Source organism: Myotis lucifugus, unplaced genomic scaffold (assembly GCF_000147115.1).
Source record: "Myotis lucifugus unplaced genomic scaffold, Myoluc2.0 scaffold_100, whole genome shotgun sequence".
Taxonomy (NCBI): domain Eukaryota; kingdom Metazoa; phylum Chordata; class Mammalia; order Chiroptera; family Vespertilionidae; genus Myotis; species Myotis lucifugus.
Window position 1 is genome coordinate 4,077,723 of NW_005871148.1, and position 26,707 is coordinate 4,104,429.

A 26,707-nucleotide genomic window follows, 5' to 3' on the forward strand; every position below is an offset into this window, starting at 1 on the left:
AGGCAGCCAATCAATGGTTCTCTCTCATCACTGATGTTTCTCTCTCTTTCCCTCTCCCTTCCTCTCTGACATCAATACAAATGTATTTAAAAACAAAAAAGATAAATGATTTCATGTAATTACTTATGTTAAGTGATTCGTTTTCATCAGAATTCAATAAAAATTTGGGTAAATATGTACCAAATTTGGTTATATCATGAAAGGCTAGATTGTTTTTCATCCTATGTTCTGTCTTATTTAAGAACATTTTCACAGCAACTAAAACACAAGTAACTTTCCAGCTTTTTAGCTTAGCTTTCACTTTCAATTATAAAATGACTTAAATGCTCACCAACTATGGCAATATCAATATAGATAAAAACAAGACTTGCCCAATCTAGTTCAGAGAGCCGTTGAGAGAGTTTCTCTGATACTGCATGTAATTCTTGTCCTGTTAACCTATCTTCTGGCTTCTGAGAGAAAGGTGAATCCCAGGATGAGACAGCAGCTTTGTTTCCATATCTGTAATAAAAATGACCATGGATATTTAGGTAGCCAAGTGTACATTACTTAGTTTAAAATAATTGTAATATGTGCTTTAACAAATATTTCATACCGGTCTTCACAGCTAAATTTGGAGAGTATAGCCCTAACTTCAAATCCCTTTACCAGATTGTAAACAATGAAGCCTGCAGTAATGTTACCTTTTTCCTTTAGGAAGCTTCCTTGTCCTAGGGCTTTGGACTTGAGTTGGATATGTTTCCTGTTTGTTATCTTCAGGCAACTTGGAAGTTAAGAAAACTCTATTATCTGGTTCCTATTAAAAACAAAAGAGAGTTGATTTGAAAAACTATAAAGAAGACACACAAAAATAACATTTTGAGTGTGAGGGAAGGAGAGGATCTATTTCACAAAGCTAGGTCCCTTTATTCTCCATGTTTTGCTTTTTTTAAAAAATAGAGAATTTGCCAAATACACTATAGATCCTCAATACTAAAAGAATGGAGCAATGTCTGTAAACTTGTACTCAGAGAAAAAGTGTGGCTCAGGGTGCCATTCAACTATAAAGGCAGGTGAGGTATTCGCAAATACGAAAATTCAGGGATTATGGCTAAACCTGAACAATGAAAAATGATCAAATCACAAGTGGAAAGTATTAAAGTCATTATCTTTCATATCAAGAAGTCAATATAAATTGTCCAAAATTGAAACAGTTAAAAACAAAACCTCTTAAAATATGAATATAAATTCCTAATATTTTAACAAGTTATTTCTTAACCTCAGAGGGAATCTTCTGGAAAATATTTCTTGTGGTAAAGGAATATTTGATATTTAACAATGTTTTTAGTTTCACTTCAGTATCTTTTTCTTCTATTGAAGTTAAATTTAATATTTTTTTAGTAAATAACTATAATATTTTTAAAATATTATACTTTAAAAAATATTTTAAAAACTTTTCTTTTTTTAATGTATTTTATTGATTTTTTACAGAGAGGAAGGGAGAGGGATAGAGAGTTAGAAACATCGATGAGAGAGAAACATCGATCAGCTGCCTCCTGCACACTCCCTACTAGGGATGTGCCTGCAACCAAGGTACATGCCCTTGACTGGAATCGAACCTGGGACCCTTGAGTCCGCAGGCCGACGCTCTATCCACTGAGCCAAACCAGTTAGGGCTAAAAAACTTTTTAATTGAAGTTTAAGTGTCCCGCTCAACTGCCACTCAGGTCAAGAAATGGAGTATTACCAGCAACTCATAAGTCCTTTCACCACCACCCCCAAGCCTCTTCCAAATGCAATCATTGTCCTATGATTCCTTTTTGCTCTTTTCTTTCATCCACCCTCCTCTCTGAATAGATACATAGAATGTTTAAAATGATGGTCACCTAATGCTAATGATGGTCATTTTGTCTCTGTACTTTTTCTGTATTGTTTGACTTTTTCAAAATGAGAATATATCATTATTTATAAATTTACTCTTTGCATATACTTACCTGTTCTTATTTCTAGGAAGATAAAGGACAGGATAACTCTTATGAAGAATTTTTTTTTTTTTTAAAGAATAAGAGTGGAAGCAAATAGGCCAAGATATTAATAGTAGTTCATGCTGGATAAAAGGACTATGGATAAAAGGTTTTTTTCACGCCTTTTATACTTTTAAACATTTTAATTTACTTAATCAGGGACATACAATGTGGGTTCTGAAGCCAGAATACCTGAGTTCAAATCCTGGCTCTACAATTGCTGTGTGACCTGGGACAAGATACTAAACCTCTATCAGCTTCCCCATGGGAAATGAAAAATAGTATCTACTCCCAGAGCTGTGTTGAGAAGAGTAAATTATTCACTATTTGTAAAGTACCTAGAACAGTGCCTGGTACAAAGTAAACGTGTTGGCTCTTATTATTTCCCTTTTTATACATTCATCCTGCCCCTATATTCCTAAAGTAAGACCATTAGGAATATGCAGAGGTAAAGTTTAAGAAGTACAGTGCTCTGACTAGTGTAATATCCTTGACTACTATTCTAGCAGAGACTTCTTTAAATCTACAGACATCTAACCAATTGAAAGCAAGCTTTTCTACTTACCACAAAAAATTCTGTGCCCTCTCCAGTAGAATTCATGGCAGGGGAGCAATGACTTGAATGCAAGTATTCTTTTCCTATGGGATAGGGTGCTCGAGGCTCTGAAGGCTGATAAGGTGGATGTAAAGGAATAGCTGATCGGATAGGCTCCCCTAGCTTCCTAGCACTTGGAGTCATTTCCACAGAAGGAATTTCTGCTAGTTGGATGAATTTAAGTGGACGTTAAAATGAAACTCTAAGAAATAAATCATCTTATATACACATATACCTATGTAAACATATTCATAATACTACTTAGAAATACATTTTAACTTGATTTTTTTTTAAAAAGCACACAAAAAAACAAATCAGGGACTCATCCTCAGTAAACAAGTAGGGATCTAATTAAATTAGGAAGAATACAAATTATCATAAAAGTTTCCTGAAAAGTTATTTAAAAGCAATGAAAAACTTACTAAAAACCCTAAATAGCTTGAAGAATAATTATATAAATTATGGTTGTCCACATGTTATAAAGACAGTCATTAACAATGGCTTTATGCAATGGTTCTCAACCTTCCTAATGCCGCAACCCTTTAATACAGTTCCTCATGTTGTGGTGACCCCCAACCATAAAATTATTTTTTTTTAATTTTTAATTTTATTTTATTTAAATTTAATTTTGTTTTATTTCTTAAAGTATTACAAAGAGTATTACACATGTCTCCTTCCCCCCCCCCCCCGCCCCTTGACATTCCCCCAGCCTCCCCTACCCCCCAGTGTCTTGTGTCCATTGGTTATTCTTATTTGCATGCATACAAGTCCTTCGGTTGATCTCTTACCCCGCCAACCCTCCCCAGGCTTCCCACTGTAGTTTGACAGTCTGTTCAATGCTGCTCTGCCTTTGTATATCAGTTTATAATGGTCTTTATTATCCATAAATGAGTGAGATCATGTGGTATTTTTCTTGGCTTCCCAGGGGCCGTTGCAGCCTCACAGGGGCCGTCCCAGCCTCACAGGGGCCGTCTCAACCTCACCGGGGCTGTCTCAACCTCACCGGGCCATCTCACCAGGCCTCTAATTTACAAATAAGATCATGTAAAACCCAAAAGAACTGCATAAAGTATAGAGCAACAAAAGTAAAAGGGCTAATAGCAACAGCATTGTCCCAGGAACTAATTATTATCTCCAACTCATAGAAATTGTCCAAGAACTAATAACCTTACTACTGTCTTTAGGAAAGGATGTCTTACTTCTGGACAAAAAACTGGGTGAGAGAGGGTTCAACACTTCTTCACGTGACTTAGAACATGGTACAGTTGAGGACTGTTCAGAATGCATTTTGTTAGGATCTTGGGTACCTAGAAAATATTAAAGGTAAATTTTTAAAATTGTGAATGTCATACTGAAACAAGCATTTTGTACCCAGAAGATAAAAAAATTACAGGAATGACATAATCATAGAACCATGTTGGTGTGATTGCTCAAAATAACGATTACTTTTTTTAAAAATTAAATCTTTATTGTTCAGATTATTACACTGGTTCCTCTTTTTTCCCACCATAACTCCCCTCCAACCAGTTCCCAGCCCACCCTCCGCCCTCACTCCCTACCCACTGTCCTCATCCATAGGTGCACGATATTGTCCAATCTCTTTCCGCACCCCCCACACCCCTTTCCCCCCCAAGAATAGTCAGTCCATTCCCTTTCTATGTCCCTGATTCTATTATAATCACCAGTTCATACTGTTAATCAGATTATTTATTCACTTGATTTTTAGATTCACTTGTTGATAGATGTGTATTTGTTGTTCATAATTTGTATTTTTACCTTTTCTTCTTCTTCCTCTTCTTAAAGGATACCTTTCAGCATTTCATATAATACTGGTTTGGTTGTGATGAACTCCTTTAGCTTGTTCTTATCTGTGAAGCTCTTTATCTGACCTTCACTTCTGAATGATAGCTTTGCTGGATAAAGTAATCTTGGTTGTAGGTTCTTGGTATTCATCACTTTGAATATTTCTTGCCACTCCCTTCTGGCCTGCAAAGTTTCTGTTGAGAAATCAGCTTACAGTCATATGGGTACTCCCTTGTAGGTAACTGACTTTCTTTCTCTTGCTGCTTTTAGGATACTCTCTTTGTCTTTTGCTCTTGGTATTTTAATTATGATGTGTCTTGGTGTGGTCCTCTTTGGATTCCTTTTGTTTGGGGTTCTCTGTGCTTCCTGGACTTGTAAGTCTATTTCTTTCACCAGGTAGGGGAAGTTTTCTGTCATTATTTCTTCAAATAGGTTTTCAATATCTTGCTCTCTCTCTTCTTCTGGTACCCCTATAATTCGGATGTTGGTACGCTTGAAGCTGTCCCAGAGGCTCCTTACACTATCTTCGTATTTTTGGATTCTTTTTTCGTTTTGCTTTTCTGGTTGGGTGTTTTTTGCTTCTTCGTATTTCAAATCTTTGACTTGATTCTTGCGATCCTCTGGTCGGCTGTTGGGAGTCTGTATAATATTCTTTATTTCAGTCAGTGTATGCTTAATTTCTAGTTGGTCCTTTATCACAACATCGAGGGTCTCACTAGATTTCTTGAGGGTCTCATTAAGTTTATTGGCGGTTTCTAGAAAATTCTTGAAAAACCTTAAAAGTGTGGTTTTGAACTCTATATCCAGTAGTTTGCTTTCCTCCATTTCTGTCATTTGTGTGCTGTTTCTTTGTCTTGGCATTTTTTATGCTTCGCTGTGTCGACAGAGTGGCTTTCTGTGCTAAATGTCCCAATTACCTGAGGTAGACACTCTTGGTGCACCTCCTTGTGGGCTTGGTGCACAGTCTTGTTGTAGTTAAGCCTTGATTGTTGTAGATAAAACTGGGAGGATTTGACCTCCAGGCCAATTGGCTGTGAGAATCAGCTGTGTCTATGGTGGGAGAACTTCTGTGCTGCAAACACCCTTATGGGGCAAGACTTGCTTCAGTGGGGCTTTGGTGCTCACTGAGTCTGCCCCCTGAGTGTGTCCCTTATAGATCTGAGGAGTTGTAATTGGATGGTCCCACTCTGACCACTGGGTACACTGGCTCTTGGATCTAAGGAGGTGCTAATCTAGCCTTTGCCTGAGGCTACCCAGCAGAAGCCAGCTCTGCAAGTTGCCCTGGGGCCTTGGGGCAGCTGCAGTTTGTTAAGTTATTTTCAGATCACAAAGGACTGGGCCTTTCATATGCAAAAGCCTCCGTGCATGGCTTGGGCGGGGCGGGGCGGGGCCCCAGGGGATCAACAGGGCGGGCCGAGCGAGCCAGCAGTATGTCTGCTCTCAGTCCTGCCTTCAGAGGTCCTGGCAATCGCCGCAAGTGCCTCCGAGAGAAAGCTGCCCTCGAGTTCCGACCGATGCCAGACAGTCCTGTTTCTCCCGTATGAGTCTGGGTCCCCAGAGATTCGCCCGGAACTGGATCTCAGAGCCTGAGACTCCCTCCCGATTGAAAAAGACAATTGTGTCCTCAGCCGCCAGCCCTCTCCGCATGCACCTCCGCACCTTTGTATTTACTTCAGCACTGCACCTCTTCTGAGTCTCGGTATCCTTTTCTCTTTCCTTCTAGTTGTAGAAATTCCACTCAGCTAGCCTTCCTGTGGTTCTGGATGATGTCCATTATGTCTTTTAGTTGTATTTTTGAAGTGGTTGTGTGAGGCAGCAATCTCCAGTGTTTACCTATGCCGCCATCTTGGTTTCTCCCCCAAAATAACGATTACTTTTCATGACTATCAGATAGCAAGATGTAGTTCTGTAGCCCAGAATTATGTATACAACTTGAAAGGTAAGTTTTACACAGTGTTTCATTAGTTTGCTTTAGAAAAATATATGCTAGAGTTATAGAAACACTGACTGTTGTGTAGGTATAGCTCTAAGCTAGGAGTCTTGGCTGATACCATAATCAAAGATTTATAGATCAAGCAAATTATCCACTTTGCTCCTTTATAAATCTACCATACACAAACTTTGCATAAATGAAGTGGATTCATGACTTCTCCTCTCTTGACTTTTTAATCCCTTTTTCAATTTTTATTTTTAAAATTATTTAAATTTTTAATGTTGACACTATTATAGTTATCTCCTTTCCCCCCTTATTTGTTCTACTTATTTATGCATTCATTGGCTGATCCATGTATGTGCCCTGACTGGGATTGAAGCCAAAACCTTGGTTCCAAGTTACTGAGCTACCCAGCCAGGGTCTCTGTGCATTTAAAAAATATATATATTTTTTATTGATTTCAGAGAGGGAGAAACATCAATGATGAGAATCATTGATTGGCTGCCTCTTGCACGCCCCTCACTAGGGATCGAGCCCCGCCACCTGGGTGGGCATGTGCCCTTGACCAGAAATGAACCCAGGACCCTTCAGTCTGTAGGGTGATGCTCTACTCACTGAGCCAAACTGGCTAGAGCTGTGCATTTTTAAAAAATATACTTTTTAAATTAATTTCAGAGAGAAAGAGAGAGAGAGAAACACCAATGATGAGAATCATTGATGGGCTACCTCCTGCATGCCCACACTTGGGATCGAGCCCGCACCTGGGCATGTGCCCTTGACCAGAATCAAACCTGGGACCCTTTAGTTCACAGGCTGATGCTCTATCCACACTGAACCAAACCAACTAGGGCAGCTGTGCATTTTTTAATTGGAACTTTTTTGTTGTTAAGTTGTAGTAGTTCTTTGTATATTTTGAATTTTTTTGTTAATCCTCACCTGAGGATATATTTCCATTGATTTTTAGGGAGAGTGGAAGAGATAGGGAAAGACAAAGAGAAACATCCGATGTGAGAGACACACATTGATTGGTTGCCTTCTGCATGTTAACGTGATGTTAAAGTTTCTAATACTATAACTGTATTACTGTCTACGTCTCCTTTTATGTCTGTCAATATTTGCTTTATATATTTAGATGCTCCTATGTTGGGTATGTAAATGTTTACAAGGATTATATCCCCTTGTTGGATTGATCCCTTTACCATTAAGAAATGTCCTTCTTAAATTTGTTTTTTTTTTAAATATATTTTATTGATTTTTTACAGAGAGGAAAGGAGAGGGATAGAGAGTTAGAAACATCGATGACAGAGAAACATCGATCAGCTGCCTCCTGCACACTCCCCACTGGGGATGTGCCCGCAACCAAGGTACATGCCCTTGACCTGAATCGAACCTGGGACCCTTGAGTCCGCAGGCCGACGCTCTATCCACTGAGCCAAACTGGTTAGGGCAGAAATGTCCTTCTTTACTGAATGAATGTGATATGGCTACTGTTCTTGGAACTTACAGTTAACATAATAGAAAAACTCAAAGTTAATATGCAAAGTGAAAATGGCGTTACCTCCAAGCCTGGCCAGTGTTGTGTAGTGGTTGAGCATCGACCTATGAACCTGGAGGTCATGGTTTGATTCCTGATCAGGGCACTTGCCCGGGTTGTGGGCTTGATCCCCAGTAGGGAGCATGCAAGAGGCAGACAATTAATGATTCTCTCTTATAATTTGTGTTTCTATCTCTCTCTCTCCCTATCCCTTCCTCTCTCTCTAAAATGAATAAAAACACATTAAAAAAAATTATAAAATGGTGTTACCAAAATAAGGTGGGGCTATACTGAGGGTAAAAGAGCCTCAGAGCCTGAGGCAGGTCAGGGAGAGACTCAATTTTGTATGGTGAGTTTTCCAGGAATAGAAAGGAAGAGCATCTATGCAGAAGAAACAATATAATGTCAAAGAGCAGGGCAATCAAGTGGACAGCACAGGGAATTGGGATGGTTGGAGGAGGGTAAGGAGAAAGGCTCAAAATGGGCCTGAAAGATATTCAGGTTTATTGTATATAAGCAGTAGATTGTAGCATATGTGTGGCCTGAAGCCTGAGAGAAAAACTGCCACTGGATGTACAGTCCTGTTGGTTGAAACCATGAAAAAAAAGAGTCACCCAGTTCAGGAAACTATACTTAAGGGGTACCCTGAGTGTGACTAGATTGTTAAGCTGCATCTAGAATTCCATTCCCATGGCATCAAGTCCCACATATTACAGGACAAACTTGCATTCGCCTATTTGCCCATGTGCCTGATTCCCACTTCATTAATTTCAGAAAACTGTTCATATTTAGTGGGTAATGGTGGTATTCAGGGATTTCAATTCTTAAGTCCAGTTAGGGCTCTCTCTATTCTCAACTTTAAACACTTCTAAATATAATTATTTACATTTTAACAGTTGTATGCTGAATAACAATAACTTATATTTAAAGTTTAACTACTCACCATTACTTCTCAGAGAAAAGGTGTGTGCTGTGTCTCCAAGTCTAATTATTTCACCAGTAGATTCTACTTCATCTCCAACCCAAGAGGGGTCCAAAGCCTCAGATGACCAGGAACACCTGAAAGAGTTCCCTTACTTACTCAGGGCCCAGCCTGACCATAGAGGGCCCCTCCCATGAGAACCCCAAAAGCTGCTTCAAGCAGCCTTGCCTGTGAGTATTCATTGCTTTACACAGAAAGAGAAAGACACTCCCTTCTATCACTTATCACTTCTTGATGTTTATCTGAGAATCAGATATTTAAAAGAAAGTATTATTATAATGTTCAACATCTAGTTAGCAGAAGTACAATCAAGCCTGTAATAATTATTTTTTCTATGAAAATAGCACAAATTTTAAACTCTAATATTGGTCAGTGATATTGGTACACGAGGGTTCAGTAACCCAGCACTTTCATCCTGCTAGTGGGTGTATAATCAGCCATGACCTTTTGGGAAAGCAATTTAACAACTTTTGACAGCCTTGTAGCATTTATATTCTTTGACTCTGAATGCAACTTAAAGATATTGGGAGGGAAGGGGAAGAAAAAATAAACAAAGGTACAGATCACATTTAAAAAATATAAACACATGCCTGGGTTGCGGGCTCCATCCCTGGTTGGTGCATGGGAGGCAGTCAATCAATGTTGCACTCTCACATCAATGTTTTTTTCCTCTCTCCTCCCCCCCCACCCCGCCCAATCAATCAACTATTCTTTAAAATATATATATAAAATTAAAAAGAACACACACACAGGAACAACCACCTCCACTTTAGAGAAGTGGTTTAGTAAATTATGATACACCCGTAAGAATGGTATGTTATCACAGTGATTAAAAATGATTATAAAGAGTTTAATAACTTGGAAAAAGACTTGATATGCTAATTTTAAAATGCAGGAAACAAAATTATATAAACAATATAACTAAATAAAAAAACATAATAAGGAAGACTGAAGTATAACAAAATGTTAAAGTAGCTATTCTAAATGGTAGATATCTTTCTTTTTTTATTTCTCTTCTTTTTGCAAGGGATGTAAGCTACTTTGAAGGTGGTGGAAAAATTAAAAAAATAAGTAGGTAGTTAATGCTGAGAATTAAGCACTGTATATAGCTCAAGGTTCTTAAAATTCCCTCAGAGAGGTTTAAAAGTTAGTAAAATTTTCACATTAGCTTTGTGTGTGTGTTTTGTTGTTGTTCTTTTGCTGCCATTCTGGTATACTGTGTACAATTTTAATTCTTAGGAGAAGGAAAAAGTGTAACTTGTAATGATTAAATTCAAACATTGAGTGGTACCTCCCAGAAGAAACTCTTTTCCATGATGATTTGGATTCTTTAATACTTTCTGACTCTTCCAAAGGTTCTTCTCCATGGGATTCTTTAAAACCCTCTCCAGTTTCACCTGTTTAGAATAGATAAAAACAATACCAAAAACCCCACACACAAAACCCCAAGTTAATATACTACTGTTTCTATATAGGAGTGGGTAAAGGTAAGAACAGTAAGGAACCCTCAACTCTTCCTGGTAAACTGGGCTCTTGCAAAAGTGAAATTTGAAAGCACCAAATCATCCCCTATAATGAGAATGTATTATCTGGGTAACAAAGAAACAATACAAGTATTGTTGGTGTTTTTTTTTAAAATTTTCATTGATTTCAGAGAGGAAGGGAAAGGAGAGAGAGAAAGAAACACCAGTGATGAGAGAGAATCAATGATAGGCTGCATCCTGCACACCCTCTACTGAGTATCAAGCCTACAACCCGGGCATGTGCCTTTGACCGGAATTTAACTTGGGACCCCTCAGTCCAAAGGCCGACACTCCATCCACTGAACCAAATCAGCTAGGGCACAAGTATTGATTTAAAAGCAGGGTCTAGCGGCTAGACCAGCCGTGGGCAAACTACAGCCCGCAGGGCGGATCCGGCCCGTTTGAAATGAACTAAAAAAAAAAAAAAGACCGTACCCTTTTATGTAATGATGTTTACTTTGAATTTATATTAGTTCACACAAACACTCCATCCATGCTTTTGTTCCGGCCCTCCAGTCCAGTTTAAGAACCCATTGTGGCCCTCGAGTCAAAAAGTTTGCCCACCCCTGGGCTAGACTCTAGCCCTAGCTGGTCTGACTTAGTGGATAGAGCGTCGGCCCTTGGAGTGAAGGGTCCTGGGTTCGATTTCGGTTCAGGGCATGTACCTTAGTTGCAGGTTCCCTGGCCCTGGATGGGGTGTGTGCAGGAGGCAACTAATCGATGTGTCTCACACAGATGTTTTTCTCTCCCTCTCCCTTCCACTTTTTCTAAAAATCAATGGAAAAATATCCTTGGGTGAGGATTAACAACAACAACAACAAAAAAAAGGTGGGTCTACAGTTGTATTAGCAATGTTCTATTATTTAAGTTAGGTAGATTTATTAATTATTATTATTATTATTATACTTCTCTATCTGTAAGGGATGTCTGAGGCAAGATGACTAGGGTGTGGCTTCAGAAAAAAATGACTGTGTCAGCCTACCTTAAGCTCTAAGAGTGAGACCACATCAAGTCTTGGATAATATTTTCCTTAGGAGTATCAACCTTTTTTCTACCCCAAATACATGAGGAATACACTTTCACTAGAGGCATTAACTCACCAGGGGAGGGATTTCAGGAGGTATGTGGGTGAAATGTCCTATGATTCAGATCTACCCCTCTGTATTTACCAAGCAACATTTTAATAACATTAGGTAACAATTATTGTGCATTTATTCTGAGCTAGGCTTGGTGCTAAACCATTTATGCATATCTACTTACTTAACCTTCTTTACAACTATAAGTGAATTTCAGATGAGAAAACAGGCTTAGAGAGCTTCAGTCATACAGTGAATGGCACTTAGCCCATGGTCTGCCTTCAAATACCTTTTTAATCATTGGTAAGTGAAATGCTAGCTCAGGTACCGAAGAAGCTGCTCTGCACACCAGATGTGACTAATGTTAATAAAGACTTACTTCCCATCATTAACTGGTGTTTTGAGGAATCTGATCAGCTATAGATAATACTGCCATATAAACTTACACCTGCAAAGGTAACAATCACTTTAGAAAACACTGTCCAACTAAGGCACTACTACATAGGGAGGCCCAAATATAAGAGGCAAAAAGGGACATAACAAATAAACTAAACCAAATTTCTGTTCTTAAACTTACTTTTCTCGTGAGATGCTTCGCTGATGTGTTCTGTAAGATACTCCAGCAATCCATCAAATATTTCTAGGAGATTCTTAATAGATTCTTTATCTCCTTTCATTATATTTTCTCCTGGACACAGAATACAGAGCTATTAAAAAATTTAACCAAGAAATCAAAAGCCTCATAATTTTGAAATGGATATACCACTATGAAAATATTGCTCAAGATACAAGGGTTATAAACCAACTCTGGAGAAACAATGTAATACTATTGACCCTGAACAACACAGATTTTATTTTCCCCAATAAATATACAGTCAGCCCTCTCTATCCTCGGGTTTTGCATCTGCGAATTTAACCAAACCCAGTTTGAAAACAGTATTTTCTATCTGTGGTTGGGAATCTGCATATGTGGAGTGCTAACTTAAGTTATACCTGAATTTTTGACTGCGCAGGGATTGGCACTCCTAACCCCTGTGTTGCTCAAGGATCACTGTATTAAAAACATCAATTTCCTGATACCTGATTATATCTGAACAAACAAAGAGGGTAGGTTTGAATATGGTGTTTGATAATTCATTGGCATATTCCCTCCTTTATCAAGAAGCAAAAAATGGACTTAAGAAAACATATTCAGATAAAATTTATACCAAAGTAAAAAACAGCTAAGCAGAAATTTATTTGGCTGGTGAAAAAAAAATGAAAGGAGAGAACACTGTTTCAGATTGTGGAATCCTCCCAGATGGTGGTTTTTTTTGAAGATAATAGCAATAAAGAAATATAAAAAGAAAACAATAAGAAATGTGTTGGGATGCCCTAACCGGTTTGGCTCAGTGGATAGAGCGTCGGCCTGCGGACTCAAGGGTCCCGGGTTCGATTCCGGTCAAGGGCATGTGCCTTGGTTGCGGGCACATCCCCAGTGGGGAGTGTGCAGGAGGCAGCTGATCGATGTTTCTCTCTCATTGATGTTTCTGGCTCTCTGTCCCTCTCCCTTCCTCTCTGTAAAAAATCAATAAAATATATTAAAAAAAAAAAAAAAAGAAATGTGTTGGGATACTTTAATCAGATTTCCTAATTTTTTCAAATATGTTAATTCCTATTTATTGTGTATAGATCATACCATTTTTTTTAAAATTAAAAACTGTAAATGGGCCCTGGCTGGTGTGGCTCAGTGGTAGAGTGTTGGCGTGCACACCACTGAAGGGCGGAGGGTTCAATTCAGGGTCAAGTGTACATACCTGGGTTGCAGGTTTATCCCAGGCCCCAGTCAGGATGCTTGCTGGAGGCGATTGATTGATGTGTCTGTCTCACATCAATGCTTCTCTCTCTCTTTCTCTACCCCACCCCTTCCACTCTCTAAAAATCAATGGAAAAAATATCCTCAGGTGGGAATTACCAAAAAAAACAAAACAAAAACAAACTATCAATGGACCCTGGTAGTATGGTTCAGTTGGTTTGAGCCTCATCTCCGTACACCAAAAACCAAAGGTGGTGGGTTTGATTACTGGTTAGGGTTGATGTTTCTCTGAAATTAATAAAAACAAACAACAAACCGCCAATGGCTCCCAACATAAAAAACACTTAAGAAAAAAAAAAAAAAAAAAAAAAATATATATATATATATATATATATATATATATTGCTTTCAGAGAGGAGAGGGAGAAACATCAATGATGTTTATCATTGATTGGCTGCCTCTGCACGCCCCCTACTGGGGATCAAGCCTGCAACCCAGGCATGTGCACTTTACCGGAATCAAACCCTTCAGTCTTCAGGCCGACGCTCTATCCACTGAGCCAAACCAGTTAGGACTGTAAAACCCTTTTTAATCTCACCTCATCCCCAACCTCTCACCACACCACTTTATGCCCAGAAGTTAATCTTGAAATAGTACCTAACACACCACCTGGCCCATAATAGATTTTTAATAAAAGTTAAATTGGAAATGTTGACAAGAAATGGGTTTCTTAAAGCATGGAAACTTGCCGTGTTAAATGCCCCTTAAGATAGACTCCAGTCAACATCAGGTATGGACAGACTTAATTCTCGAGGCACTCAAGAGGGAGATCAAGCCTGGCCTCATGTGCTCACAGCAGCATGAAGAAGCAGAGTGGAAATTTGATATTTGAGAGAATCTAGCCGTTTGTTATGATGCAAAACAAACCAGAAACTTAATGTTTTGCAATACTGCTAGTCAAACAATGTTTGACAGATTTTTGTGTGTTTAAAACAACTAAACAGAAATCTTACAGCTTTATGTTTTTCTGGCTTAACAAGATACACAGGTATACCCAAGGGCATACTTAGGACTTCACAGTTTCCAGGAAGGGGAGTATACTCTGCCAACCCAGCAACTACGACTGCCTGCCAGAATCCAGTAATTCATGGAAACTGATTTAAACAAAACACAAGGAGTAAAAAGCTGCTTTGCAGTCTACTGGAGGAGGTAAGCAGTTCTGCAACTTGTCATGGGGTGGGTATGAGTTATCAGGGGAAGTTCTACAATAAATAAGTTCTGTAAGGGACACAGCTTTGCTATACAGTATGTTTAAAAAGCACAAATACTAGAAATTGCCCTGCTCTAGTGATAAAGCAATTCTAAGTTGCAAAAGAACAGGGAAACAAACCCCAGGATTATCCCTCAAAATAAATTATTTCCAAACTAATGTACCACATTTACTTACCTGTATTCAAAAACTTTAGTATTTTTACAAAAATTTGTTCTTGTCAATATCAAATTAAGAGATGTAAATGACATAACCTGATTAACATTTATCTCCTTTAACTACTGTCAAAGAATAGATCAACAATATAAACCTTCTCTTAGTAATTTAAATATAGTTTCAAGTCTCCAAGATACTCTGTTTGTTAGCTGGAAATAATTTACTCTATTTAAGAGAAAGGTTCAAGAACAATTTACAGTTTCATTTATTTTGAATAGGTAATATATTCACGCTTCAAAATTTAAAAAATATAAAAAACATACAATGAAAAGTTTCATTCCTCCCTTGTCCTGGAGCCCGTTAGTTCCCCTTATTGGAGGCAAACAGTATCATGGGTTTCTTGTATATGCTTCTAGAGAGTCCTCCTGCATGAAATCAACTGCATATACGTATGTTGTCCCTACCTTTGTATTTACAAATAACAGCATACTCTACATACTGTCATTGTAACTACACCACATTTTTCTCACACTCTACTGGAGATTATTTCACTAACATGGACACTGTACATAGAGAACATAATCATTACCTGCAGAGTAGTTCCCTCTATGGAGCTACCATAATTTACTTAACCTGTTGCCATTAATGGACATCTAAGTGTTTCTTAGCTACTACAAACAAGCAGCATTGGTAGCTTTAAAATAAAAAAATTAAAAAATAACACTTCAAACTACCAGCCAGGACTATGGACTCAGATAAATTATAAACTCAATGTCTGACTGTCCTGGAAAAGCTCTCAAGGGTGGCTGCCTTAACTATACCCAGTCAGCTGTCTTGGCTCATTCTTGCTGTTTGGTCTATATCATAAGCTTACTCATTTTGCTAAACGATGTCTAGGGTTCTAAACAAGTTATGTTAGTAGAATGCAAAATTATCTGATGGTTAAGTATATACCAACCTGTTATATGAGACAAGCTGACCTGCAGGTAATCCAAGGCCAAAGAATCAATTACTGCTTGTACATTGTGAGCTTCATCCTCTTGACTCCTGGGACAAGTTATGAGGTCTGGGGGGAGGAGAGGGGGGAGGGAGAAAGCTACATGATTTTGCATCTATGAGGGTCCACATTTTCATCTGTCTCTGATTAGGCTTCTAAATAAGCTCACCTACCACAAAAGTAAACTCTGCCCCAAATAAAACAGGTTTTTAAAAGTATAGATAAAGTTAATAGAGCATACGTGAATTCCACACAGAATCTTTATTGGTTGACTATTGATTGACTGAATATAGTTTAGTAAATATATGAACTCAAGAGGCCCAGTGCATGAAATTCGTGCATGGGTAGGGTCCCTAGGCCTGGCCGGCAATCAGGGCCGATTGGGGCCTTCCTTCTCCTGGCTGCTGGCTGGGGCCTTCCTTCATTCCGTGCCACCCACTGGTGGTCAGCGCACATCATAGTGAGCAGTTGAACTCCCAGTGGGTCGAACTCCGGAGGGAACAATTTGCATATTAGCCTTATATTATATAGGATGCTCTACATTAAGCACCATGCTAAAAAAAAGATAAAGAGGTCCCTAAATTCAAGGAGATGATATAATCTATAATAATAAAAGTGTAATATGCTAATTAGACCGGACATCCTTCCAGTTGCAGCTATGAGGGTCAAGGCAAACCACCGCAGCTGCGAGGGCCCAGCCCTTTGCATGAATTTCATGCATCGGGCCTCTAGTCTATAATAATAAAAGGGTAATATGCTAATTAGACTGGGCGTCCTTCCTGACGAAGCTGGGCCGGAGAGAAGCGGGACCGGGTCCCAGGTGCCTGCTGGCGGCCGGAGGAGAGAGCCTGGGTCCTGGACGGAAGCCAGTGCTGGCAGCTGGGGGAAGGAAGGCCTACTCTTGCACGAATTTTCATGCATCGGGCCTCTAGTATGATAATAAGCGAGGCAATACATGAGGGTGAGACTTGAACCAATAATTATAGGCTCCTTTCAATGAGAGAAAAAAACCCCACAACAGGTGTGAAAGGAGGCTTACTGAATGTCCAAGGATACAGTACAAATACCAATTCTTATCCATAATATTGGTTAAGAGAGAACCTGACAAATTAAGTTCCACTCAATTTTAGAACCTCTTAAGGTACATTTACAGAAAAGGTGTGACTTTCACAGAGCATTTAGCATGATTAGATTAAACAGATCTGACCAAGGCTGTTATTATGGCTTGGTCTCATAAGGTATCATTACAGAAATAAATGCAATAATTTAGAAGAAATAACATGTAGACAAAGAGAAAACTCAAGGTTTTATAAATACTATAGGCTCTAACCAAAGGCACTAGAAACTTCTGGCTCAAAATACAAACATTATTACCTCTACTTTAAAAAAAAAAGTATTTTATTGATTTTTTTACAGAGAGGAATAGAGAGTTAGAAACATCGATCAGCTGCCTCCTGCACACCCCCTATTGGGGATGTGCCCACAACCAAGGTACACACCCTTGACTGGAATCGAACCTGGGACCCTTCAGTCAGCAGGCCGATGCTCTATCCACTGAGCCAAACTGGTCAGGGCTATTACTCCCACTTTTTAGTATCCTTACCTGGTACCTTTTCTCCCAAAATGGATTGATAAAGAGCAATAAAGACATTAGCATCACAATCTTCTAGTTCATGTATCCTCAGGTGTATGTGACATTTCTGGAGAAGGTTATTGGCAACTGTTACCCACTCTGTTGGGAAAGACAGGGAAAAGTTCAGCTTTAAATACCACTAGAAAAAGTTATACATTTTTAAAACACCAATCCACACAAAACTGTCAAAGAATAGGAATTGAACTCTGTATAAGAAATTTGATTATGACAGAATTTCAAAGACCCTCCAAGGCATGATTTTTTAATGTCTTGGAATGTCTTCCAGACTGCTATAATTTCAGTGCAGTCAAAAATATGATGCAAATCCAATATTCAATGTTTGGAACCTAAAATCTTGTTATTTACAGTAGTTCCTATTTTACAAGCCATACTTCAGTGTTTTTTTTATTTAGACCATGTTTACAAGTAAATGGGAATATTATGTCCCAAACAAGACGGGTTGTTAATGATATTGAGGCTACTAGAAACTAATTAATGGATGTTGTTTCAAATTCCCAATAGCATTAGTCATAGTTTTATCCAATTATCTTGTGCAAGACAGAATTTCTCTGGTGCCCAAAAAAGTAGTGATTAACTTAGGCTGTTAAGTACTGGAGTAACGACACCAACATTAGTGCATTTGTTAGTTTTTTAATATCTGGTTTTATTAAAGAAAATATGGAAAATACACACCAAAAGTCCGTAAATTCAGAATTAGCATATTGCCAATACTGTTTAAATTTCCTGTGCACCCCTCCCCCTCCCATATTGTTGGAATTTGCAAAGTTATTTCAAAGGTTTCTCGACCAAGGTAGTTTAAAAACCTTGAAATGTGTTCCCTGAAGTGATTGGTGATTAAAGGGCAATTTATTTTATTCTGTATTCGATTACCTTCCGTATGTTCCAGACATGTGTGTGATTGTGTGTTAAAGACACATTATCTCCCTCCCTCCCGTGCCCGTTTCTCACATAGGACCAAACCATGGCAACTGGTTTGAACGCTGTCCAGGAGAAAAGGATGAAAGCGTCCTAGACAACCGAACCAGGTCGCTTTCCAGAGCGGTGCCAGACAGAGACGGCAACCCCATAGGGCGCGAAAGAGAAAACCCACAACCATCTACTTTGGCAGGGGCACCTACAGATCTGTCTTGTACGTGCCATTCCTTGTAAGTTCAGACGGAGGCACGACCTCTGTCCGCACAAGAGCAGAGGTGCTTGACAGCGGCCAGATTCCGCAGAGAAATACGAGTCCGGGGCAGAAACTTTCCGCCTGCTTTTTGCAGCCGGGATGCGGGTGTACCACGGGCCTCCTCTCCCCCGATCCCCAAATCGCACTCCCCGGCCTCCCCTCGGACAGAGAGCTGGGCTGAGAGACCCTATGCAGAGAACACGCCCACAACGACGGGAGATCGTCCCGAGCCAGACCTAGTAGAGCTGGCCGGAGGTCTCCATAGAAAGCGGGCAGGGGCGTCCGGGTCCACACAAACCCGGACTCCAGACCGAGACTCACCAGCCTCTGAGCCCGCCATGTCGCGGAGGCCGGTCGCCGCCGGACTCCGAGCTGGGCGCGCGAGGGACGGTGTCCGGGAAGGGTCGCACGGCGCCCACACCGAACCGAGAGGAGGGGAAGGAGAGGAGGGGTGAGAGGGGGAGGAACGGTAAAACGACTTCTCGCTGCTGATTGGTCTTCCGGGCACTTCCTCTCGCCGCGCGCGCCGAGGCGGCGGTTTGGAGGCCTTAGATACTATTCTCCTCGGACGAGATCGAGCTGAGGGATTCTCAGGTGGGTGGGTTTGACGGGGCGGGTCACCAACAGCCCCTGGTGGTCTCCCCGCGGCATTAGCGCGGCTTTAGCGCGGCAGGAGAGGGCACTTCCGGTGAGCTTTTCGTTTTGTGTTCCTCCGCCGACGCCAACTGAGGAAATAGTGCGGCCCTCTCACCCGGTGGGCGGGGCATCCACGTGACAATACGGGCTCCGCCTTCTCGTCGCATTTGGTTCTGGGCGTGAAGGCTCTTTGGAGACGTAAACAACTCCGAGGAGGCGGAGTGGGTTGTCTTGCGTTGGCCATTTTATCGCTTGGGTTGGACCTGAAAAAGGGTGGTGTGGCTTCCTCGAGGTGTCGAAAGACGAGGAAAAGGTGAAGTCAAGAGAGTGCCGGCTGAGGCATCGCGGTGGTGGGTGGGCCCAGGCAAGAAAGGGGCAAAAAAACGGGCGAATCTGAGGGAGGGGCTGTGGGGGGAGGGGCGAGAACATGGCGGATTCCGGAACGCCGGCGGGCGTTGCGGCCTCTGCGCAGGGGCGGGGTGATTAGGTCATAGAGCGGCTCCCAGCATCCTCTGCGGCCGAGGAGGCGGTCCAGCCTATAAAACCGGCTGCCGGGACGCGGCCGGCACCTCATTCATTTCCACCGGCCTGTAGGCGAGCAGCTCCGGCTCCTATCATCGCCGTCCTTCCGCCGCTGCCGCCCCCGCAAGGCTTCGCTGTCGCCGAAGCCTCCACCAGCGACTCGTCGCACCCGATTCTCTCCACTTCGTTCCCCGCCAACCGCAATCATTGACGCCATGTCGGGCTATTCGAGTGACCGAGACCGCGGCCGGGATCGAGGGTGAGTGTGGGAACAGACCTGTCAGGCCCGGCGGGTGGGGGATGGGAGGCCGATGAGGTAATGAGGGGTGGGCAGCGACGGGAACCTATTTTTACAACCTCATATTTGGGCCTCATCCGTCGAAGGATTGCGCCATTTCGATATTTGCCCAAAGCTGACTGAAAAATTTTTCTGTTAACGGCCGTCGACTTCGCCTTTAGTTTGGGAGGGGGCTTTGGGGCCTCGGCGATGAGGCCGCTGTGGGGAGAATTCGGAGGAACGTATTGCAAAGGGAGGGAGACGCGACGCTTCGAGGCGGGCGAAGTCGCCGCTGCTAGGTGCTACTTTCGAGAGGCGTTTTAGGGGCCCCGGGAATTCTGTGGGAGCGGAGAGGGCCGCCCCCGAAGCCATGGGTGCGGCGGGGGCAGGACCGGGGCCGGCGCCACGGGATTCGGCCATGTGGCGGGGCCGCGGGTACAAAATGCCGCTGCCGGACATGGCGGCGCCTTTGTTACCCCGCCCGGCGGAGGAGCTCAAAATGGCAGCGGCGAGAAAATGTGGCGCAGAGAGAAATGCGAGACAAAGGGGGAAGCGCCGCCCCAGCGGGAACGCCGCCCGGCCGACTCCGCCCGGGCCGCGACTCCTCCCCCGGTAGTCGCCGGCTCCTCCTTCTCTCTCTCTCTCTTTTTTTTTTTTGTTATATAATTTTGCTACCGGGATCGGGAGCCCTTCCGCGGGATTCCCCTAGTCGATTGGCTTTCCTAAGTGTCCCAGAGACCCCCGCCGTCCACGTTCTGCTCTCCTTGCCTGTTCTGGCCCGTTATTCATGAAAACCAAGGCTTCTTGGCTTGAAAACAGCTGGTAAATTATATCACCGCTAAGCTCCTCCGGTCTTGTATTGTCTCCCAGATACTTAATTCCCGAGCTCGTGGGAAAGACGTAGCCACAAGCTGTAGTCTATCCGTGTAATCTAAGCTTTTGGCCTTTGGGCAGCCAGTTTCCGACCTGATAAATCCTGGGCTATTGACTTGGCTTCTGTAGCATGTACTTAGGGCAAGGGGAAATGAAACCTGGGGTGCTAATTGTTTCAGAATCGTCGTCACTAAGGACAGCGCTCTCTCTCACAACTAAAAGTCTTTTGTTGATCTTTAGGGTGTGCCAAGCGGATGGTAGGTTGGTGTGTATACACATTGCTATGTAGACATTTGAAAGCATTAGGTTTTCTTGGTTTATTTGTTTTCTTTTTAATTTCAGGTTTGGTGCACCTCGATTTGGAGGAAGTAGGGCAGGGCCTCTATCAGGAAAGAAGTTTGGAAACCCTGGGGAGAAACTAGTTAAAAAGAAGTGGAATCTTGATGAGCTGCCCAAATTTGAGAAGAATTTTTACCAAGAACACCCTGATTTGGCCAGGCGCACAGCGGTGAGTAATTTCATGTAGCTTCATCAAGCTTACCTAAAAAATAACATAGTAAATCAAAATCAGAAAAGAAATGTCTTCCAAATGACCAAATTGTTGGAAATTCATGCTAATTTGTTGGGGAAGAAGTGTTACTCACTTTTGGGAACAGATGGCTTTGAATTTTTTCTACTTAGGATGATTGAGTATAACATAATAGGTGCTTGGTGTGTCAAATGAGGTTTTCATATGTGGATCCAGATTTAAAATGGCCATGTTGAAGTATCTAATAATTTATATACTAAGGGGTTACTAGTTGCATATTTAAGTTAGGGGAACTGTCATAAGATTTAACTAAATTGTTTGTTTTGTAGCAAGAGGTAGAGACATACAGAAGAAGCAAGGAAATTACAGTTAGAGGACACAACTGCCCAAAGCCAGTTCTGAATTTTTATGAAGCAAACTTCCCTGGTAAGTGCTAGTTTTGAGTTTTCTTTCTTTTTTAAAACCTTTCTCTTGGCAATACTAATTTTTCTAAATTGCTACTAATTGCAGCAAACATCATGGATGTGATTGCAAGACAGAACTTTACTGAACCCACTGCTATTCAAGCTCAGGGATGGCCAGTTGCCCTAAGTGGATTGGATATGGTTGGAGTAGCACAGACTGGATCTGGGAAAACATTGTCTGTAAGTTTGGAGAACTTTTGAGATGTTTGGAGGGAATGGATTGGGAATCAAAAGAAACCAGAAGTATTTTAACATACCTTCTGTTCTCTGTTACCCCTTAAATAGTATTTGCTGCCTGCCATTGTCCACATCAATCATCAGCCGTTCCTAGAGAGAGGTGATGGGCCTATTGTAAGTATATTTTTTTCTTTCAATTTTTGGCCAGAAGTTTAGTGTGGAGATCTTGTAGAATATATAACAAAGGACACAATTTGTGGTTTTATGTACAGATACTAATTATCTTACTCGATTTAGTTGGGTATTGTCATCTGTTGGTATAATAATTAGTTTAAAAGTAGGCTCCAGGATTCTGCTAAAAGCTGTTTTTACTTTTTGTTCCTCTTTAGTGCTTGGTGCTGGCACCAACTCGGGAACTGGCCCAGCAGGTGCAGCAAGTGGCTGCTGAATACTGTAGAGCATGCCGATTGAAGTCTACTTGCATCTATGGTGGTGCTCCCAAGGGACCACAAATACGAGATTTGGAGAGAGGCACGTAACAAAAAAGATTCTTTTTGTCACTTGATGCTATGAAAAGTTCTAGATGTCTTAGTCTCTGTGTTTCATTGAAGGTGTGGAAATCTGTATTGCAACACCTGGAAGACTGATTGACTTTTTAGAGTGTGGAAAAACAAATCTGAGAAGAACCACCTACCTTGTCCTTGATGAAGCAGATAGAATGCTTGATATGGGTTTCGAACCCCAAATAAGAAAGATTGTGGATCAGATAAGAGTAAGTGCCCAAACATATTTCTTCAAACTTAGCTCTAAGTTTATTCTTAGAATACAAGATTGGTTTTTGTTTGTTCTAATTCAAAATTCTTTAGCCTGACAGGCAAACCCTAATGTGGAGTGCAACTTGGCCAAAAGAAGTAAGACAGCTTGCTGAAGATTTCTTGAAAGACTATATTCATATAAACATTGGTGCACTGGAACTGAGTGCAAACCACAACATTCTTCAGATTGTGGATGTGTGTCATGATGTAGAAAAGGATGAAAAGTAAGTTATGTCTTACATAAAAACAAATGCTGTGTAAATTCAGTTCCTGTTTTATAGGTTATCTTAAAGTGACTTTCAGGTGGGTGTAACCTGGATATGTTAATTTAAAACTAGCCTGTCAGTCTTTCTAAAAATTATTGCTTTCTTCATTCAGATAATTGGCTATCACTACAGAATCCCTGTAGGAAATGGAACTCAAGTGTCCTGTGGTTTATTTAAGGGCAAAGGGTATAATTGCTTGATAAGTGATTACTAATCAGGTGTCTCCCTTTTTATTTGTAGCTATTTACATGGTGTAGCTAAAGTCACACCATGGACTTTAAAAATTGACCACCTTTTTTTTTTCTTTCAAGACTTATTCGTCTGATGGAAGAGATCATGAGTGAGAAGGAGAATAAAACCATTGTCTTTGTTGAAACCAAAAGAAGATGTGATGAACTTACTAGAAAAATGAGGAGAGACGGGTATGTGGGCTTCCTCCATTGGAGCAGATGTATTAGAGCTGAGTTTAGGGGAAGGGCAAACAGATCTTGAGTGATGGATTTGAGTTTTGTGGATGGGAATCTTGTAAGTAAAACTGTATAATGTTATTTCAGGTGAAATTGGAGGGATCTGTGACCCCCAAAATGGCTAGGTGTTAAACTAAAATCTATCAGGTTTTACTGTATATGTGAGTCTACTAATATAATTTCTCTTTAATTTAGGTGGCCTGCCATGGGTATTCATGGTGACAAGAGTCAACAGGAACGTGATTGGGTTCTAAATGGTAAGGATTTCAAATGAGGATCCCCTCCCCCACACCTAGGATTTTTCTCAGATTAATGATCATATATATACCTTGTTTTGCAGAATTCAAACATGGAAAAGCTCCTATTCTGATTGCTACAGATGTGGCTTCCAGAGGGCTAGGTTAGTACAAACTCGAATTCATGGCTTAGTTTTCTGGAAGATCTCCATACAATTTTTAAAGAAAGTTTATTGCTTTCTTTAACCTCTGCATTTTTCTAAGTTTTTTTTCATATAAAGGTGCAGTCTTTGTGGCAAGGCCTAGGCATGACAATCGGAGGACTCGAGGGGGATGGAGGACTAGTGATCGGCTGGCTGCTTCCAGTCGATTAGAGAGGTGAAAAACTGAAAGTGTGCCAGTAATCTTCAAAAGGCAGAACATACCACCTCTGCCGCATAAACTGTTCTCTCCGGGGGAAAAAAAATGGAAGTTATCCTCACAGTTCACTGCCGTGGTATTTCTTCTGTCCCATGCTTTGCATGACTGCCATGGTACTGCATTGTTTCAGACTGTTTACTGTGATCTGTGAGTCTTTGAGTTTCAGTGAGTTTGCTGAAATGTCGAAGAAATATTTCCAAACTTCAATGTTCAATGACATTTTTGTTCAAGTTTGAAATGGAGAGAGCAGCTTTAAAAGGTACTAAAAGCCTTTTACAAATTGGTGAGTACTGGCACATGAGCCTCTAGAGCAGGAACAACTTCCCACACTTAGTCAGTGGGAAAATAAAACAATGCTTTGAAAGTTCCTCCCTCACCTACACAGTAGTCGTCATGTCGAGACCTGCCAGAGAGAGAGACATTCTCAAGTGAATCCTGGCTTCTTGGAAGTGCTTGCCTAGACGAGACACAGTGCATAAAAACAACTTTTTGGGGACAGGTATGTTTTTCTTGCAGCTGCAGTTGTAAGGTCTTGGCAAGACAAGCAGTGTGGCCAGAATTTTGAACTTCTGATGAGTGTGTAATGCAAAGGACCATGTACATTTTTGTTTAAAGGTCCTCAGAATGAGCACATGAAGAGGTTGCTGTGAACCTTTAAGTGGCCCTACTGCACAGAAGCATTCAGATGTCACTTGATGACCTATACGGGGACTTACTGATTTGGGGATGTGTTAGGGAATACACATCCTTTTTACAAGTGCTATCATTGGGTGGGCAATAACACAGATGAAGTGTGCTTTTTTTTTTTTCTCCCTCTTTTTTCCCCCCCAACCTCAATGGTATTCCTTCAGGGAACGGATAACCATTTTAACTATTTTTTGCAGCCCGTACCTTCTTGGGAATACAAATGTCTAACTTTTTATTTTTGGTCTGGCTGTTGTGGTGTGCAAAACTCCATACATTGCTATTTTGCCACACTGCAACACCTTACAGATGTGGAAGATGTGAAATTTGTCATCAATTATGACTACCCTAACTCCTCAGAGGATTATATTCATCGAATTGGAAGAACTGCTCGCAGTACCAAAACAGGCACAGCATACACTTTCTTTACACCTAATAATATAAAGCAAGTGAGCGACCTTATCTCTGTGCTTCGTGAAGCTAATCAAGCAATTAATCCCAAGTTGCTTCAGTTGGTTGAAGACAGAGGTTCAGGTAAGACTATAATCTTCAATAAGAAATGTTGGTGGTTTTGTGTTTCATAATTGTCTACAGACCCATTTTTAAAAGGGATTGGCAGGTGAGTGAAACGGGTATGACACAAGTAGAAAGTGATCCTCATCTATAGTGAGAGGTACCTAATTCCTTCTGTGTTAGAAATTATTTGTGCCACAGAAATAATCAGCTTGCAATTATTTTTTCTTAACAGGTCGTTCCAGGGGTAGAGGAGGCATGAAGGATGACCGTCGGGACAGATACTCTGCAGGCAAAAGGGGTGGATTTAATACCTTTAGAGACAGGGAAAATTATGACAGGGGTTACTCTAGTCTGCTTAAGAGAGATTTTGGGGCAAAGACCCAGAATGGTGTTTACAGTGCTGCAAATTACACCAATGGGAGCTTTGGAAGTAATTTTGTGTCTGCTGGTATACAGACCAGTTTTAGGACTGGTAATCCAACAGGGACTTACCAGAATGGTTATGATAGCACTCAGCAATATGGAAGTAATGTTCCAAATATGCACAATGGTATGAACCAACAGGCATATGCATATCCTGCTACTGCAGCTGCACCTATGATTGGTTATCCAATGCCAACAGGATATTCTCAATAAGACTTTAGAAGTATATGTAAATGTCTGTTTTTCATAATTGCTCTTTATATTGTGTGTTATCAGACAAGATAGTTATTTAAGAAACATGGGAAATGCAGAAATGACTGCAGTGCAGCAGTAATTATGGTGCACTTTTTCGCTATTTAAGTTGGATATTTCTCTACATTCCTGAAACAATTTTTAGGTTTTTTTTGTACTAGAAAATGCAGGCAGTGTTTTCACAAAGTAAATGTACAGTGATTTGAAATACAATGAATGAAGGCAATGCATGGCCTTCCAATAAAAAATATTTGAAGACTGAATTAAGTGGAAATTGTACTTTATTTTACATATATAATGTCATGTAAAACTGCTTAGGTGGTCTGTTGGTTTTGTGTTGTGGTTTTTTTTTTTTAAATAAACTAAACTTTCCATAATTTAGTTTGGGGAAGTGGGGAGATCAGAAGGCCTTTGAAGTCATCTATTTATATTGCAAGAATTAAAATGAGATTTAGGTTAATTTATAATTCTAGGCTAAATTGTGTAATGGCATTCTGTCAGTACCTCCCAACATAATAAGGTGAGTCATTTAGTAGCCTATTTGTTAGAATGGTGAAATGAGATATTAAAGTAGATAGGAAATAATCAACTAACTGTATTGCCCCACCTTCAAACTGGTTAGTGTGGGAACATGGATGACTGTTCCGTTTTGCAAAATTTA

General features: G+C 40.8%; 2 protein-coding genes across 9 annotated transcripts in view; one reads left to right on the forward strand and one right to left on the reverse strand.

Moving 5' to 3' along the window:
- Positions 1-19,071, reverse strand: part of CEP95 (centrosomal protein 95) — a 31,747-nt gene extending 12,676 nt beyond the window's left edge. For 2 of the 8 annotated variants that reach the window (XM_023756990.1, XM_014458905.2), the window contains exons 1-10: positions 18,811-19,071; positions 17,271-17,399; positions 15,629-15,736; positions 12,027-12,137; positions 10,142-10,247; positions 8,812-8,927; positions 3,798-3,905; positions 2,569-2,762; positions 684-796; positions 372-501 (exon numbers count right to left, since the gene is read on the reverse strand). In XM_023756990.1, coding sequence (XP_023612758.1) covers positions 372-501; positions 684-796; positions 2,569-2,762; positions 3,798-3,905; positions 8,812-8,927; positions 10,142-10,247; positions 12,027-12,137; positions 15,629-15,736; positions 17,271-17,399; positions 18,811-18,829 — 1,134 coding nt within the window. In that variant the 5' untranslated portion in view covers positions 18,830-19,071. Of the gene's footprint in view, positions 1-371; positions 502-683; positions 797-2,568; positions 2,763-3,797; positions 3,906-8,811; positions 8,928-10,141; positions 10,248-12,026; positions 12,157-15,628; positions 15,737-17,270; positions 17,400-18,439; positions 18,620-18,725 lie in introns of those variants that run through there. The other 6 variants (XM_014458906.2, XM_023756991.1, XM_023756992.1 and 3 more) reach the window with 6 other exon arrangements.
- Positions 19,072-19,413: 342 nt separating this feature from the next.
- Positions 19,414-26,309, forward strand: DDX5 (DEAD-box helicase 5). Its single transcript, XM_006092442.3, has 14 exons — positions 19,414-19,438; positions 19,720-19,906; positions 21,140-21,305; positions 21,656-21,752; positions 21,837-21,970; positions 22,076-22,141; positions 22,357-22,498; positions 22,579-22,739; positions 22,834-23,006; positions 23,360-23,470; positions 23,711-23,772; positions 23,856-23,915; positions 25,165-25,389; positions 25,604-26,309. The coding sequence occupies exons 2-14, from the start codon at positions 19,863-19,865 to the stop codon at positions 26,005-26,007; spliced, it is 1,845 nt and encodes a 614-aa protein (XP_006092504.1). The 5' UTR covers positions 19,414-19,438; positions 19,720-19,862; the 3' UTR covers positions 26,008-26,309.
- Positions 26,310-26,707: the final 398 nt, after the last annotated feature.